This window comes from Pteronotus mesoamericanus, unplaced genomic scaffold (assembly GCF_021234165.1).
Source record: "Pteronotus mesoamericanus isolate MK-2021 breed Mesoamerican mustached bat unplaced genomic scaffold, CSHL_Meso_final contig_116, whole genome shotgun sequence".
Lineage (NCBI taxonomy): Eukaryota > Metazoa > Chordata > Mammalia > Chiroptera > Mormoopidae > Pteronotus > Pteronotus mesoamericanus.
Window position 1 is genome coordinate 43,076,910 of NW_026555027.1, and position 18,963 is coordinate 43,095,872.

The 18,963-nt window shown below is 40.0% G+C and overlaps 1 protein-coding gene across 3 annotated transcripts in view; it reads right to left on the reverse strand.

Annotated features, from left to right (window-relative positions):
- The window catches only part of MCF2L2 (MCF.2 cell line derived transforming sequence-like 2), a 221,869-nt gene that overhangs the window by 39,216 nt on the left and 163,690 nt on the right, over window positions 1-18,963 (reverse strand). For all 3 annotated transcript variants that reach the window (XM_054581079.1, XM_054581097.1, XM_054581088.1), the window contains 5 exons: window positions 12,160-12,226; window positions 11,026-11,141; window positions 9,325-9,394; window positions 3,326-3,418; window positions 2,535-2,627 (listed from right to left, as the gene is read on the reverse strand). In XM_054581079.1, the coding sequence (XP_054437054.1) occupies window positions 2,535-2,627; window positions 3,326-3,418; window positions 9,325-9,394; window positions 11,026-11,141; window positions 12,160-12,226 (439 nt within the window). The remainder of the gene's footprint in view (window positions 1-2,534; window positions 2,628-3,325; window positions 3,419-9,324; window positions 9,395-11,025; window positions 11,142-12,159; window positions 12,227-18,963) is intronic.

The following is an 18,963-nucleotide window of genomic DNA, read 5'->3' on the forward strand; positions in this document are numbered from 1 at the left end:
TCTCCCCATTAATTATTTCTTTAAAAGGTGACCTATTTAATTTTTTTAAAAGAAGAAAAATGAATGTTTCTCTTAAGATATGAGTCGTTCATATCATATTGTATCGTATCACAGGGAATCAGCATGACCGCCTATACTAGAATATCTTTGTGATAAGCAAAACTTACAGTAAACAATTAATGTACCATTTTGCAAACCATATCTTAAGTAAACAAAATCCAGGCAAGAAAATTCTCTACCTTAAATTTGATAGTTTCCATCTATCACTTAGCTTGTTTGATAGAAATGAGCTCAATGAAAGCGAGTTCATGTTGTCCCTAAACGTCATTTGTTATGGATTCTTTCCAATGTATTCAGATAATAATATATTAATGGTGTTTAATTACCTTGCCTTGCCTCATTAGATATTATGTACTCCAAAAACTGTTGGTCATGACTACTAGTTTTTATACTACCTCAGATAAGGCAGCAAGCCTTTCATAGGTACTTTTTTTTATTACTAGTTTCTACGAGCTTATTATTAAGCATGCTCACCACTGGGCACATATCTTGCTAATACATCCTCCCCCATTTTCCATGTGTCTGTTTTTAATAGTATAATCTGTCATTCCTTCCCCTTTATTTTATACATTGAAAAACCCTCCCCCACCAGGACTCCAGGATCCTTTCTCCAACATCCATGCTCTCTCTAAGAAGGTGCAGAATGAGCTTCATTCCTCGGGGAAGAGAACACCACAAAGTTCTTCCTCTCTTCACCGCTTGACAGTGGTTTAAACTCACGTTTCTGGGCACCCAGCAGCCTTCTCTATGGGAAAAACTGGTCTGCCCTGAGCAGCTTCCCATGGTTTTGCGGAGAGCCCAAGGAATATTTTACAGTGATTCTGTCTCTTGTTTTCTCCATAAAGCTAACAGAATATTCTAACATGTATTACCTCATTTAATGTTAAGAGTTTTGATGCATATTTCCAGAGGGAGCATACCAGAAAAGTATTATTAACCTTCATTTCACAGGTGAGGAAACTGAGGCTGAGAGCGGTTAGTGACCTGCCTTAGTTCACAGAGCTGTCAGAGCCTGGATCTGCAACCAAGATTTCCAATTCCTGCCTCTGTGTTTCTAATCACTGTGCCCACAGTCCTCTGCAAATGGAACTTAGCTATTGTGTCAGCATCACGTCAAAGGGAAAACCGGAGCCCTCCAGTTGGTCCCTGATGCAGCCTGGGTAGGAAGAGAAGAGTCCCACTCAGGTCCCACCCCCTCCTCACGGGGCTCAGTGGTAGGACCTCGTAACAGTAAGAATGGGCCAGTCAGAGGCATACGAGGCCCTAAGTGAGTGCCGTATAAAACATGCTCACAGATGTCACTCATTTTGGGAAGCAGTGAGCCATCCTCCTCAGTCCCACACTGGAGTGACACCTGCATGCATAAAACAGCGGCCACACGGCCCAGGAGCTTCCTGCGGGTCAGTGCTGACCCAGCTCTCTCCATGCATTGACTCACAGCTTCCGCCAGTGAGCAAGAGGTTCTGGGATCTTCACTTTACATATGAGAAAACCTAGGCCTAACAGGCCCTGTAATCCCACAGCTGGTAGCCACAGAGCCAGTCCAGCCCAGCTGGGGCTGCTGAAGTAAAGCTGAAAGGGGCAAATTTTTGTGAGGGCAGAATGTCGGGCCATGAGCCTAACATCCTTGAGCCTCAGTTTCTTCATACTCCAGAGCCTTTCTGATATATCTGATTGTGAAAATTAAGTAAAAAATACATGTGAGAAGGTACCCAGTAAACAGCAGTGGCTTGATTTTGTTTTTGTTTTGAGATAGTAGCCACAAAACACAACTTGGAGAAGCGGCCCACCTTCCCCTCAACTTCCCTGGGAGGCAGCCTCCGCAGTGCCTCCCATCCCATTTGGGGGTACCTGGGGTGCTCTCCTGCAGGCGTGCTGGTGTCAGAGAGAGAAAGAGCCATCTAGGGGCTCTGCGGAGCACAATTCATTCTGTTATAATGCTCTTGAGAAAGATGCTAAATCTAAGGGTGGAGGCAGATGTTGCAAAAGAAGGGAAAACTCCAGTGTTGCCTTCTCCCTTCCATTGTCTCAATGCAAGACAAATAGTAATTTAGGGGAAAATCACGTCTCTTTCCGTGCCTCATATGTAAAATGGGGCAGATGATATCTTACCTGGAGATCTCTTATAAGAGAGGAGAGGCCTGGCTGCCTCCCCATCCTCAGTTGCCGGCAGGGTAGCAGCAGCCCTCTCATCACTTGGTTCCCAAGCACCTCTCCTCCCTCAAGCCACGCTCCTTAGAGATTCATGCCTTGGCCACCTGTTGGACTAGCCGGGCTCCCAGGTCCCTTTCACCTCCATGATTCTTTGCTTTTATGCCTCAGTGAGGAGGGCTACTTTAAACTTGGGGGACAGAGAAAGCTCAAAGGATAGATATCTTCACCTTTGGAAGACGGTCACAGCTCTAAGGGAAAAAGCACCACCGTGCATTCATCTGTTTTCCCAGCACAGAAAAGCACTGTCTTATTGACTTTACCTTCAATAGCATCTGGTACTTCATGAGTCTCTGGCTTGGTCCTCCCAGATACTTAAAAAGAGGGAGGTTGTGATCCAATTGGCGCTGGCATACCTTTAAAAAAAAACAAGCAGAAACAACATAAAACAAAACAAAGCAAACAACACACAGAAAACAAAAGGGGCGGCATTCAAATACAAGACATGAAACAGGCCATTCAGGGACAAGAGGGGCAGCTGTGTTGGCCTGTTTTGTGCATTTGCTGAGCTGTTCCGTCCGTCAGGAAGAGCATGTGGAATGAAAGAAAGGGGAAAGGGGACCACTTGGCTAGTGTTCTATAGGCAACCAGGAAAGCAGGGCCATTTATTTCTTTTAGCAAGTAAGTCTACTAGAAGACAGTGGGGCACATCAGATCCTTTGGAAAAGGAGGCAGCCTGTGTTTGGGTGTGGTGGGGTCTATTTAGGTCATTTTGAATCTGGAGGGTACAAGACGGCTTACTGATGTCATTCCAGAGAGCACCAATGTCTAACCTTTTGGACTCAATTCCATTTTTCAAACCTGTCCCAGAAGAGGACTCTGGTTTTCTCCCCAGGCTACAGCTGCCCTTCACGGGCCTGTCCCACAGAGACCCAGGGCAGCATTGTTAACTGCCAATGTGCAATTTCAAAACAGGGGAGACTTTTAATAAACATAAATCCCAATGCCGAATTCCTCTGCTTAGCTCATACTCTTGATATCTTTAAAAGCTGGATGCACATAATCATTGTCCAGGGAAAGTAATTTGTAAGAGGCCTTGTAATCTCAACGTTACCCCAAAGTAGGCGCAGTCTTGACACTCTTGCCAGATTGCCCTAGCTCGGGGCAAATTCTTATGATATTTAAAATATATCTGAAGATCTTCTTTCTGAGTGGAAAAATATTAGAACAAATTAATCAGGAAGTATTTTTCAGTAAATAGATAAAATAATAGTTGAATTCATTCATTCAACAAGCCTGAAGTTACTTTTACTGTCTTTTTAACTTTTATTTTATGTTATTTTTTCCACCACCGTTTATCCCCCTGTACCCTCTGCCACCTGCACCCTCCCGCCCCTGCAACTGCAGCCAGCGCACTGCTGTCCACGTCCATGACTTCCTTCACATTTTTTTTTGCCTAACTCAACCCCTCCTCTCCCCAGAGCCCCTCTTCACTGGAGCTGTCAGCCTGCTCTCTATTTAAAAGTCTGTCTCTATTTTTCCTGTTAGTTCAGTTTGTTCATTAGATTCCACATATGAATGAAATCATATGGTCCTTGTCTTTCTCTGACTGGTTTATTTCATGGAGCATCATGCTCTCTAGGTCCAACCATGTTGTCACAAAGGGTTAAATTTTCTTTTTTTTAACAGCCGAGTAGTATTCCTTTGTATAAATGTGCCGTAGTTGTTGTATCCACTCGTTTACTGATGGACATTTGGACTGCTTCTAAATCTTTTCTGTTGTAGATAATGCTGCAATGAACATAGGGGTGCGTATATTCTTTCAAGTTAGTGTTTCACGCTTCTTCAGATAAGTTCCCTGAAGCGGAATCACTAGGTCATAAGGCAATTTCATTTTTAATTTTTTGAGGTAATGCCATACTGCTTTCCACAGTGGCTGCACTAATCTGCATTCCCACCAACAATACATGAGGAATCCCCTTTCTCCACCCCCTCACCAACACTTGTTGGCTGTTTATTGATGATAGCCATTATAACAGGTATGAGGTGATATCTCATTGTGGCTTTAATTTTCATTTCTTTTATGGTTAGTAATGTGAAGCATCTTTTCATATGTCTATTGGCCACCTGTATGTCCTCTTTGGAAGACTGTCTTTTCAGGTCCTTTGCCCATTTCTTAATTGGATTTTTTGCTTTTGGGGGGTTGTTGCTTTCTCATTTTCCTTTGTTTCAATATATTTTTAAAATTTCTTCCTTGATCTCATTGTTAATCTATTTTTTGTTTAGTAGCATGTTATTTAGCTTCCCTGTCTTTGTGTGTTTTACAGTTGACTTTTTTGGATTAATTTCTAGTTTCATTGCATTGTGGTCAGAGAAGATGCTTAATATGATTTCAATCTTCTTAAATTTATTGAGTCTTGTTTTGTGTCCTAACATGTGGTCTATCCTAGAACATGTTCTATGTGCCCTTGAAAAGAATGTATATTCTGCTGCTTTGGGATGAAATGCTCTGAAGATATCAATTAAATTCATGCCATCTAGTGGGCCATTTAAGGCCACCATTTCCTTGTTGATTTTCTGTCTGGACGATCTATCCATTGATGTCAATGGGGTGTTAAAATCCTATACTATGACTCTAATACTGTCAAGCTCTCCCTTTATATCTATCAAGATTTGCTTTACATATTTAGGTGTTCCTATGTTGGGTGCAGAAATGTTTGCAAGGATTATATCCTCTTATTGAATTACTCCCTTTATCATTATGTAATGTCTTTCTTTGTCTCTTACTATACCTTTGGTTTTAAAGTCTATTTTGTAAATTGTAAGTATTGCTACCCCAGGTTTTTTTTCCTTTCCATTTGCATGAAATATCTTTTCCCATCTTTTTACTTTTAGTCTGTGTGTATCTTTTGTTCTGAGGTTGGTCTCTTGAAGATAGCACATATGTGGATTTTGTTTTCTTATCCATTCGGTTACCTTATGCCTTTTGATTGAAGCATTTCAGCCATTTATATTTAAAGTGATTATTGATGGGTACGTATTTATTGCCATTTTATTTTTTTAACTATGTTCCTGTACTTGTTTCCTCCTGTCTTCTTCCTCCTCCTTCTTCAAGCAAGCTCTTTAACATTTCTTGCAGTACTGGTTTGGTGGTAAGAAACTCCTTTAGCTTTTTCTTGTCTGAGAAGCTCTTTACTTCTCTTTGAATTTTAAATGCTAACCTTCCTTGGTAAAGTAGCCTTGGTTGTATGTCCTTTCTTCTCATCACTTTAAACATTGCATGCCAATCTCCTCTGGCATGAAATGTTCCTGTTGAGAAATCAGCTGACAGTCTTGTGGGAGCTCCCTTTTAGGTAACTAAGTGCCTTCTCCTATGGCTTTTAAGATTTTCTCTTTGTCTCTAATGTTTGCCATTTTTTATTATGATATGTGTTGGTGTGGGCCTCTTTGGGTCCATCTTGTTCAGCACTCTCTGTACTTCCCAGACATGGATGTTTTTCTCCTTCACCAGGTTAGGAAATTTTTCAGTCATTATCTCTTCAAATAGATTCTTGATCCCTTGCTCTCTCTCTTCTCTTTCTGGTACCCGTATGATGCCAATGTTGTTATGTTTGATGTTGTCCCAAAGGTGCCTTAAACTATTCTCACTTTTTTTAAATTCCATTTTTCTTATTGCTACCCTGATTGGGTGTTTTTTTCAACCTTGTCTCCCAAATCACTGATTCGATCTTCTGCTTCACCCAACGTCATGTTTATTCCTTTCAGTGTATTCTTTATTTCAGATATTGCATTCTTCATTTCTGATTGGGTCTTTTTTATGGTTTCCATGCCCTTTTTAATGCTGTTGAGTCTCTTTATAATCATTACTTTGAACTCTGTATCTGATAAATTGCTTGCCTCCATTTCATTTAGCTCTTTTTCTGGAAAATGTTCTTTCACTTGGGGTTTGCTTCTTTGCTCCCCATTTTGCATGTCTTTTTGTGTTTGTTCCTATGTATTAGGTAGATCTGCTATGACTCCCAGTCTTAGAAGGGTGGCTTCATGTAGTAGGTATCATGTGAAACCCAGTGGCACAGTCTCCCTGATCACCTGTGCTGGATCACCTGGGTACTCCAGGAATGTCCCTTGTGTGTGTTATGTGAGCCCGCCTGTTGTAATTGAGTATTGATTTCTATTGGCCTACTCATTTGTGGAATCAACCCTCAGACTGGCTGACTGCGAGGCTAAACTCATAACATAGTGTTCAAGCTGCTTTGCAGGTGCTAACCACACAAAGAGGTATTCATCTTGGCAGGGTTTTGTGCTTGTCAAGATCTCCCTGTGGATGTGCTGCTTGTGAGCCTTACTAGATTCTGCTGTGTTGTTTTCTAAAGATGTACACTGAATGTATTGGCTCTGGGCCTCTTCAGAGGGACTCTGGTTCAGACCTATGTCGGAGGCTGCATGTGACTGGCCTTGGGCAACCTGTTTTGAGCTATCAGAGATCCACAGCTTGTGGCTCCCTCTGTTGGGCCTGGGTGCTTGTCAAAAAGACTAAGTTTTGCACCAAGACCTGCTTTTACCAGCACTGAGCCAGAAGGCATGTCAGCAGAAGCCTCTAAACTCCTAGAGATCTACCTCTATCTACAGTGCCTGCTAGGCTTAGTCACTGAAAGAGCCTCTGGGTGTCCTTTTCAGCATAGCATAAGCTCCACAGGGTGGGGCAAAAGAAATTCCAGTGCATGGGGCTATTGTTTCCTCCTAGGCTGATGTCACACGGAAGGCAGTGCTCTGCCTGAGAAAGATAGCTCCTTCAGTATGGGGAATGACTGTGCACACACCCTTCAGCTGACCCTTCAGCTCTTTCCCCACAGCTACCAATTCCAGACTCTCCTCATGTTTTTCTAGTTTGCTCTGCCCTCCCTCCACCAGAGCCCAGGGTGAGTGGCTGCAAATGAAATTTTGTATGTTGGCCCTTTAAGAGGGTGGCTGTGTCTCTAGCTGTCTCTTTCTGGTGGACAGAAACCCCACTGCTTTTCACAGGTGCTGTTACATGGCTGCCTTTCTTGGTTCTGGTGCTCTAGGCTGGGGAGCCCAGCTTGGGGTTTAGACTCCACACTTCTCACAGGGAACCACCCATAATAAGATATCCCTCTGGAACTTTAGCTCCTGCCTGTGGGAGCCCAGCCAGCCTTCTTGTGCCACTTTACTTTCTATCAGTCTTGAAGTGGCTTCTTCTGTAAGTGCTTGCTTATAAGGCTTCTCTCCAGCTAGTTTCCAGTTGGTTATTCTGGATTATTTTTCTATAATTTGCTTGTAATTCTAGTTTGGTCCTAGGAGGAGGTTAGTGAAACTTGCACCTAATTTGCTGCCATCTTGGATCTCAAGCCTGAATTTTTCAATAGGTATGAAACTGGGGATGCACAATAAATGAGTTTACTTTGGAGTGAGTGTGTGATGGGGCAGCAGGAAGGTGGCTATAAACAACCATAAGTACTAAATACAGGTCTGTACAAAGTGCTTTGGGAGCAAGTACAATACTCTAGTAAATAAATAAGTAAACTCATGAACAGGAGTCCATTTTGATCTGTATTGTTACTCCTCTGTTCTTTATTCAGGATACCAATACTTCCTTAAAATATTTATTTTCTCCCCAAACAGCTGTTTACTGAGTAATAAAACTAACACCTTCTCCTTATTAGTGTCGTCATTTACGCCAATTCTAGCAGAAAAAACCCTAAGAAACAACAGATAGAAAGACCACAGAAAGCAAATGTGGTGGTTTGGACAAAACCACACAGATATAAATCAAGTGGGCAGGCCCCAAAGTGGCAAGCGTTGCCTCAGACATCCCTTTCAACCTGCAGCATAAGATTCTGGGAAGAAAAAGGTACATGACTATCTCAGAACTAGAGATCCACAGCAATTCCAAGTGCTCATGCAACTTTGAGACCGTGAGGAGGCATATGCATCTGCCAATATCCCAGATAGAAAGGATACCCTAAGCCAATGAAGTCAATAGCAGCTTTATGTGTTCCATCAGAGGAACCGGGTCCATGGGTGCTCTGCTTGCCATAGAGCCCATGCTGCTCTGGCAGAGAAGCCCATGTATCATGTCCTTTCAGATTTCTGTGCCCTCGTCTTCCCACTAAAAGCCAATTCTTGATGTTCTTTCTGTGAACATGAGTTATTTTCCCCTTACAACATCAACTCTGTTCTACTTCTAAACACATGATTAGAGTGAATGAGTTCCATTTCTGTATCTCTTCCCCTATCCTGATGGATTGCGAGTGGTCATGTCACAATGAGAACTATAGCGACTCTGCTTTTTGATACTTTCTCCAGGAAAAATTGTGCGCACACACACGCACACACGCACACTTAGGAAGAGAGGCGGTCCTTGAGAAACGTGGTTCATACTAGTTAAGGAACTAGAATAATAATTCAAAGTTTAACAATAATACATTCATTATGCATTCACTTAAAAACTATTGATTGTGATATGCTGGCATATCACTCGCCCAAACAGCCTGTTTATTGCCCGAAGCAGGGGTGGAGAAGCTGTGAGAGGGAAGGGGGCTGTACGGTGAAGGGAAGGTAGTCAGAGGTATGGTGTTTGTTGTAGAATAAGAGATTCACAAATTGGGTGCTAAACATCAGAGAGGCTGTAGATTTAACAGTTTCCAATCACCTTCTATGCTGTAAAAAATAAAATGGAAGTAAAGTTATTTTTAGGGGGTTTTAGTTTAACATCAGTACTCCTCAAGAGTATTAATACAACTAGTGAGGAATGTAAGTGTGATTCTCGTTCTAAAAGAGTTAGGTTACTCATTCAGAATCACCTGCTTTGGGTTGCCTGGGGTGGGGGCGGGGGTGGATGTGGAGGGCAGTCTTTCATTTCTCTGGGCTTTGTAGGACTCCAGTTTTGTAAATGGCTCCCACTTATCTATGGGAGCTCAAACTGGATCCATCTCACATTGCTTGAAGTACTGCAAAGGACTCCTAATTTGCATTCAAAAGGCAGATATATTTTCAGACCATTGGCGTTTCCATTAGCCCTTTTCACTTACACAGAAAACTTAGGGCTGACTCAAATCACATGGTTATTCTGATTTATTGGGAACACAGACTTACTCTCTTGAGGAAGCAACGTGCCAGAAGTTCAGGATTTTCAGTGCACTTTTCCAATTCTTTTAGAAAAGTCCTAGGGAAAGAAAGGTATGATAATGCTTATTAATGATTTTTACATGTGTTAAATTTTTTGAAAAATAAAATCAGCCCTGACTGATGTGGCTCAGTTGGTTGGGCATCATCCTGCAAAGTGAAAGGTTGATGGTTCGATTCCTGGTCAGGGCACATGCCTGGGATGTGGGTTCAACCCCCAGTCAGGGCACATACAAGAGGCAACTGGTTGATGTTTCTCTCTCTCTTTCTCCCTCCCTTCCCCTCTCTGTAAAATAAATAAATAAAATCGTAAGCCCTGGCTGGTGTGGCTCAATTTATTGAATGCCAGCCTGAGAACTGCAAGGTCATTGGTTTTGATTCCCAGTCAGGGCACATGCCTGGATGGCTGGCCAGGTCCCCAACTGGGGGCTTACAAGAGGCAACCAATTGATGCTTCTTTTGCACATGGATGTCTCTCTCCCTCTCTTTCTCCCTCCCTCCCCTTCTCTCTAAAAATAAGTAGATAAAATCTTTAAAAGAAAATCCATAATGACATACAACCTCACACTCTTTAATATGGCTATTTTAAATAAATAAATAAATAAATAAAATCTTAAAAAATAAAGTAAAATCAAATAAGGTTTTAAGAGGTGCCTAGAAAAATGTCATTTTTCAGGTTTTATTGCTCTTGACTCATCTTGAACACACTGATTTGAAAGAAAAGCACATTCTGGGACATCAATAGGATTCCCAGAAACCATCTACAACTGTTCTGATAAGCCTAGGCACTAGCCTTTGACAGACTGGATACACTGATGCTTCCTGCTACCTGACAATAATGTTAATAAGAACTGCCATTGCTGCTACTACTTCTACTACCACTGAGAGCTTACTATAAACCAGGCATAAGCTAAATGATTCACAAACAATACATTATTTAATCCTCCACCAAACCTTGCAAGATAAGGTTTCATCAACCTGAGGTTTGAAGAGGCTACAAAATTTCTCCAGGGAAAGTAGCAGAAATAAGATTTCTATTTCAGTTTTAACAACAGACAATAGACATGAGATGTGGTTAGGAATCAACCTAAGTTCTTTTCTCTTCTGTCAATTAGATGTGGGATTTGGGGGTCATTATAGGGAGTAAAGTGACTAAACAAGCTGAGGTGTCCTCATCTGTAAAACAAAAGGGTTGGAAGATGATTTCTAAAGTCCCTCCCTCCCCTACCTATTTAGAACTCAACATCCAAGCTGCCCTGGGCTAAAAGGACAACTTGTTTGACTAGTTAGCATTTTTTACACCGTAATTTCCAGCACTACCCTATGATAGTAGGTATGTGAAGGAGTGTCTTGGTCACCTTTGTATTCCCCATGCTGAACACAGTGCCTGACACTGAACAGATGCTCAATAAATGCTGATGCATAAATAGATGAATAAACAAAAGAACACACAAACAAATACAACACTGATGCCCAACACCTTGTATGTGTTCCATTAATGTCTTTTCCTGTCTTCCTCAGGCCTCTGTGGCACTTCCCTGCTCCTTCACATCCCATCCCAACCCAATGACTCTGCTTACGCCTAAAAATATCTGGGTGCTTTCATCACCAAATTCCGTCAGTCTAATTTCCAACCTTCTCTTACTTTCCATTTTTCTTCATATTATATACCTGTCGTGAAATTCATAAAGCTCTCTAATATTCCCAAAGAGAAAGTCCTTGTTATTCTGAAGAACGTCTGGAATCAGATGCTTCAGCCAAATAAAATCCATTGGAGTGATATATCCCTGCAGAGATGGAAACAGGGCAGGCTTTACAGATAGGAACATATAAGAGATTATCTGAATTAGCGACACCAGGGAATAAAACTTTAATAAAATAATTGGAGAATATAGTACACATATTTCCTGAAAGTCATTTCATCAAATTATTTTCCTCATCTGTCCATCTTCAGAAGATGGTTTATTGGTAGTGATAATAAAATGGTATTTTTATAGGGAGAACAAACATAATTTTTAAATGATTATGTTATGTAAATCGAGTGTGAAAGGAAAAAACTTACCCATCATTTTATGGCCTATTGCAATTACTATTGTTCTATTATATTTCCTTCATGACTTTCAGAGAGCTTATTTTATATGGTTATAATCACAGTACATAAATAATTTGTATTCTGTTTTGCCATGTACATTTTAGAGTCTGCTTGTAAATTTCTACATATAATGTTTTTAATCATATAAACATTTTCAATACATCTAAAAATTATTCAAAATAATTATTTTGTAGCAGTTGAATAATATTTCATTTAGCATGTATATCAGACTTTATTAACCATTCCCTTTTAAATAGGATATTTGGTTTTCTGATATTTTGTGGCAAAAAATTCTATTATTATTTTGTACATATAATTTATTCCTCAAAATTATGCCCTAAGGAAAATACACATTTTCACTCTTAAGCAAAGAGTGCTACTTAAAACAATGAGAAACAATTCTCCCTCATTAAATTATCAAAAACATTTCAATGATCATATCCATTTTTGGCAAACATGTGGTGAACCTAGTGAGCATTACTAGAATCAGTACCAACTGGTGCAATCCTTTAGAAGGTATTGAATCTCATGGGTCAATAGTCATATGAATATTCTTATTCGTACTGACAGACACTTGTGATATTGTAAGACCCAAAACCTGGGGATGAGGATGGGGGAATCTAGAGAAATATGGTACCTATTTTGATTCTTTTTGTGTAACAAAATTTCTTCAGTTTGAATACAGGTTTAACACCCCCCACCAATCTACTTACATCAATTATGCTCTTCATCTCTTTTATATAAACCTCTTCAGTCTCAAGTAAGTCACGTATAATGCGCCTGAAATCACAGCAGGTGAGACGATGCAAGAGAGAGAGACAGAGGGAGAGTATAGCAATCTTTTAGAATTCTTTTAGGATAATTCTCATCAACAGTATCTCTGAGTGGCTCGCTTACTTAGGCTGTGATCAATTCATTCCGTTTTATGTTTTATTGAACACCCAACACCAACAGCTCCTAAAACTACACTCTGATCACACTGATCTTAGAAGAAATGGCAAAGACTCAAAATCCGTGTGTTTAGCTGGTGAATGACCTGTTCTCTCATTGGCCACAGTGTGGGGGTCAAAAGGGCAGCCAGTGGAGTCAGAAATACCTGGTTTGGATCATTGGTCAGGAATGTCTGCCTGACCACTACGCTGTATGTGTCGTTTCCTAGATTTTCTTTCTAGCTTTCTACTGTTTAATTGCTCACATGGATCTTTGACTCATGTTGATGGATGTACTGTGTTGTGCACAGAGTTAGATGGATGCCATTCATGCTCCTTTCTTCTGGCATTTGATGTTTCAGTGCGATTGATTTCCCCAGTCAAATGACTTGAACTCTGTCTGCTTTCCTTGAGGAAAGCAGGTGGGGAGTGAGGAGGGCACAATTCTAAGATGGCCTGCCATATGCCTGACCCCTGTTGTGCATGTATCTCCTCCCAGTTAATCAATCAAACACTGATTTGAGTGATGCTATGAAGAGATTTTGCCATTCTGATTTGTTCCAAACCACTTAGCTCTATAAGAGGTAGATTACCAGGTTGGGTCTGACCAATCACAACAACTCTTTAGATCTGGATCTAGAAGTCAGGGAGATTGGAAGCTTGAGAAAGATCTAACACAAGGGAGACTCTCCTTTGCTGGTTTTGAGAGCACAGGCAGCTTTTAGGAGCTGAGAGTGGCCTCCAGCTGATTGATAGCCAGCAAGGAAATAGTGACATTAGTCCTACAGTTGCAAGGAACTGAATTCTGCCACAATCACGTGGACTTAGGATACAGAGTGCAGCCAGCCAACACTGTGACTTTAGTCGATAGGACCTGGGCAAAAAGCCAGTCGTGCTGTCTCCAGACTCTGTCCCAGGGAACCAGAACTGAGCTGCTCAGCTTCCAATCATTTCTTATGCAGCAACAGAAAACTAATAGAGTGAGGCTAGATTCCCACATCTTTGGACAGACTGTTTCTTTTTCATCTCAGGCTGTGTGACCATACTTTCTTTTTCAGGCTTTCTTTTAGGCCTTCACGTGAGTCAGTGTTAGTACAAGTGTTCATGTGCAGGATATATACATGTATGGTTTCCTGTGAACCACTGCTGGTTATCTATTAAATGGTAACCTATACTAGAGAAGGGCTTCTTTTCCTTTCATAAAATGGACATGGCAAGGGACAAATAATCAAAGAACACAATATAGAAAATTCATCCAAAATACAAATAGCTATTAGTTTTACATTAAAAAAAAAACCCCTCAAAACACACTAATCCAACAAAGACATAGAAAAAGGAAGTAACAATTTTCAAATAGTAAAATGGTAGAAATTTCAAGTCTCAAAGGAAGACCAACAGATGAGGATGTGGAAACACTCTCAGATGATATTGGCGGAAGTGTAAATTTGTGCAAGATAACTTAAAAATAGCTCATTGAATTTAAAACGCAAGCTCCTTGACTTAGTAGTTCCACTTGTAAGATTGTGTATTGTTCATTATTAGAACAATAGTACTGCAACAACAACCAGATATAAATTGGAAACTACTTAAATTCTCATCAGTAAATTATGGTACACACATATAATGAAATGCCATGCAGCTTTTAAAAGAATGAAGACATTGAGTCAGGATGATATTACATAGTCGCTTTAAGTGACTTTAAAAAAAAAAACAAGATGCAGAAAAATAAGCATAGCATGATAATTTGTATAAAAAATGAGCATGTACACATACATATATGTAAAACTATATGCTTGGAAAATTCATACAAAGAAACTTAAGATGTTTTTAATGGTGTTTGCTTTCAGAGACTGATACTGAAAGCTAGAGAACAGGGAAGGAGAATTTCTACATTCTACTCTATACCTTTTTACAGTATTTGATTAAAAAAACTTTAAATATTTGCCACTTTTCTAACTTAAGAAGTAGCTTACGTGACACTTTAAAATGAACGCTTTGGAGCTAATGACACCTAAGCCCCATTTGAAAGATATAAATAAATCCTACAATTTATAAATTTTATAGCTCTTTTTAAAAATGGCAGTATTTGTATCTATTTATAAAAGCTTGGTCTAGGACAACATTGATGAAGGTTAGCCACTGACAGATGATACACTTTCAAGAAGGAAAAAGACTATGGAAAAGTTACCTTAAGATCGTACTTAGCGGAGTCACTGAGTAAGAGGTTTCTTTGTTTTTTATAAATCATCCTGAAATCATGGTCAGAAGGAAATAGAGGCATTGATACCAATCTATTTCTATGATCCATGACATCAAGGAGGACCAGAGCAATAGTTAAGCATTCATAGAAAACCAAAGTGCAGGCAGCCTCTCAGGCCCTGGTGAAGCACGGGGCTTAAGTGACTTGGCAAGTTTGTTTAAGGATGAATTGCTGATTACATGAAGTCCAAAGGCAGAAATCACTAGGTGGTAAGCAGAAATCCATTCTTTACCCAACAGTTATGTAAGAACTTAGAGACTCTTAGGAGTATTAAAGAATCCGACACAAGAAAATATTCACAACTCAGAAGAAAAACAAAACAAAACAAAAAACCCTTGTCAGGTTATATCTCCATTTATAGTTTGGAAAATGGTCTATAGATCTCATCCAGCTGTTTCATTTTACTTGTTTGAGTGCAATGGATGAGACTGCAACAATGGGAAGTCCCTTGGACATTGGTCGCCTGCATCTCAGTTCAGAAAAAATACTAATAACCCTTGTGTCATTATTAAGCCACTCTTTTTCCTTCCCTCTCCTTTGTTTTCCTTTCAGATAACTGTTAAATGGAAGAAATTGTATAATTCTACCTGAGAATTGTCTGCTTTATTATCCAACGCATGTATCTTTGTTCATAGAAAAAGACGCTCGAGGACTGAACACCTCAATTCACCAAGTATATATAATATGGATGAAGAACAAAAAACACTAGGTGTTCCCACGTAACTTAAAAACCTTTAAACAGCAGAACAGTTTATGCCCTGATGGATACCTACCCAGAGGTGAAGCACTGTAATTAGGATACCAAATGGAACTGACCAGCCAGAGCAGCCTGCACTAATGCACACTACACTCCTGCATAGTCTGCATAGGCACTTTGCTTTTTATGTTTAACAGGGGACCTTTCCCCACTTCCCACCCCAGGTCATTAAGGAAGAAATGAAGGCAGATGTGTTTTTATGGACTGTTTCTTTCTCTGAAGCCATATTTTAAGGCAGTGAGTTGGCCAAAAAGTTCATTTTTTCCCCATAAGACACTTTGGTAGCGCTTAGTTGTCTTTAACTTCATTTGAAACAATTTTGTGAGATTGTATTGTAAGAGCTGTCATATCAGCAAGCATTAAAAAAAAACTTATCAAAATTGGTGAATTCTTGTGTAGTCATTTTAATATTGAAGATGAAAGAAAATACACATTTTCGGCATATTACATTTTATTATTTCAAGAAACATGAAAACACAACTGAACAAACTAAACAAAAAAAGATTAGTGCAGGGTATGGAGAAGATGCTGTGACTGATTGAATGTGTCAAAAGTAGTTTGGGAAGTTTTGTGCTGGAGATTTCTCACTGAGTGATGCTCCATGGTTGGGCAGACCAGTTGGAGTTGATAGTGATCAAATTGAGACTTTGAAAGCAATCAATGTTATCCCAGGCAGGAGATAACCAACATACTAAAAATATCCAAATCAATCAAGTTATTGGTGAAAATGAAAAATGTGTCTTTTATTTTATGGAAAAAACCATATGGATTTTTCGGCCAACCCAACGGCATAAACACAGAGCATTGGGTATATGGTTCCATTCCACATGACACCTCATGTTTATCTCAAATGATACCATAACCAAGGGGACAAGAATGGAACCTTTTAAAATAATGAATGTAATCTTATTTGGTAAGCAAGTTCATTAAGGTATATACATGTTAGGATTTCCTGATAAGTTTCTCTTTGTCCATACATCTTAATCTGTTCTTCCTTTTAACCTTAGCCCCTTATCCCTGCTCCTCAATTTCCTAGCTCTCCAATAGAAGAGATTATCCTTTTGGGAACCAGTTTGTCAGAAGTATATTTTTGCTCATTAACTGTCAACACAATTTGTTATCAATTTTCATTTACTCCTGGTATGATAGACTGCATCACACACATCAGAAAGTATTACAGATTTTCACTTTTAAAAAATCAGTTTTCATCTAATACCATCCTTGCCAAATTGAAAGATCTGCTCTTATCCTTCTCAAATTATGGAACTTCTGACATAATGGATATTCACCTTTTTAAACCTTTCTCTTCCTTTGGGTTCTCTTTATTATTCAAACTTTTCAGACAGATTCAGAATGGAGAATGGTGTGGTGGGGGGGAGTGACAGGTGAAATCTGCCATTTTTACAAGCATCCCAGATGATTCTAGTACAGAGGTTCTGCTATTCAACTAAGTAATACTGATCTGACCCACTCCTTTTAGCTGCCCGTGTCCTTTAGTTATTCCAGTGTTATCATTATTTTACATTCCCTTCCAAATTTTAATCATTCTTGAAAACTCAGTTTCAATCCTCCTCCTTCTATGAAAACTCTAACAGCTTCTGATTTTAGTACTGAAGTCTTATCCTTACTTCTCAGGCAAAAATAATTAGACTCAAACACTTACTGGCTCTTTATTGTGAAGCAGTTACCATAATAGGTACTTGGGCTAGAGAAATGTACATAACCCCAGGCCTTCATCAGTTCATAGTGTAATGACCCAGACAAGAAAATCAATGACTCCTGTGCAGCATGATAAGGTATCAGACAGTAAGTGGGAGCAGGTGCAGAGGAGAGGCCATAATTAGGCCAACAATTATGGAGGACACGACCAATTGTGAGTTGAATGAAGTAACATTTGTTTAAAAAAAAGAAAAGAAGACAGCAGGAAAGGAGGTGGAGGTGTGTCTGAGGTTGTTGCCAAGGAGAACAGTGTGGAGGAGGGAGCAGAAGCCAGAAATGTATGCTCTACTGATACTTGTAAATTCCTTAAGGGGACCAGGCCAACAGTAAAATAGGTTCATTAAATGCTAGAAGCAGACATAAGCTTAAATCCATCCAGTTCATCCCTATTTTACAGATGAAAACACAGGACCAGAGCCATGAAATGACTTGCCCAAAGTCTCTGACTTTGTCTAAGCCAATGTTCTTCCCACTACATCACGTTTGCCTGTGTTTGGGGTGCATCTAAATTCCTGTCTGCTGATTATTAAATAAAACACAAATTAAATGAAACTAGAATGGCAGTAGAGAAATACGGGGTTTCAGGAAAATAGCTATTTCTACTCTGAATATACAGGGTAATAATCTTGAGCAAGTCACTTACTTTCTTAGGGTCTCTTGTTTCTTTATGTGTCCAAAGGTTGAATTATATACTCCTGAGCATCCCTCCTGGCTCTCATAGATCATTCTTTAAATATATTATCATTTATAATGAAACATATGATAGGGTCTTTGGTGTAATCACACCTTGTTTTTCATTTCCCCAAGAAATAAAACAGCCCTGGCTGGCGTAGCTCAGTTTGTTAGGCATCGTCCCACAAAGCAACAGGTTGCAGATTCTATTTCCAGTCAGGGCACATTCCTGGGGGTGTGGGCCAGGTCCCCCTATGGGGTGTGTGTGAGAGGCAACTAATCGATGCTTCTCTTACATATCAATGCTTCTCTCCCTCTCTTTCTCCCTCCCTTCTCCTCTCTCTAAAAATATTGATTTTCAAATAAAATCATTTGAAAAAAGAGAAATAAAACAAAAGTCATCAGACTTTCTATTTATTTACAACCTCAACTAAACAGTTAATCAATGTGCCCAGAAAGGTCTTAGAGAAGCTGAAATGTGAACCGTCCTCTGTCAGAGGTGAGGACTTGGCCAGGAAGACGGGAGGGTGTTCCAGGAAGAACGACCATGAACAGGGCATAGGAGTCCTGGTTACACCGGGGCCTCGTGGGACCCAGGCTGCTGGGGTGGGGTCTGGATCAGAAACATGAGAGGCAGGGGGAGCCTGGATGGAGGTGATGGCTGTCATGTCAGGCTACCGTGCAGGCCTGATGCCGGAGGGTGGGGGAAGGCGTAGGAGATTGATTTGGCCAGCAGGGTAAGATGTCTCTCCAAGAGCCTGTTTCATTAAGCACAGAATAAGTTCTGAGAGTTTAAACTCAGAGAAACATGTTCTTAGTTTTACATCCTTCTTCTCTTTCGATTAGGTGTTTTGTTTCTGTAATTACATTAATAAATTCCCAGAACCATTCATGGTAACAATACAAAACAGTGTAGACCAGCAATTTTCAACCAGTGTGCTGCAAGACTTTTTAAGACATGCAGTACCTGACTATTTAGTTAGGGGCACTGACCTCTGTTCCCTTAGATTGTCAAATAAAAAAATGACAACAGCCAACACAACGATAGCTGTTCAGTGTGAATGCCCTGTCTTGAACCATACATATATAGATCATATAACAGAGTTACGTCTTATTGGTCATGCCACGTAATAAGGTTGTGTCTGATTGGTTAACTCTTGGTACCAGATATCCTTATGTA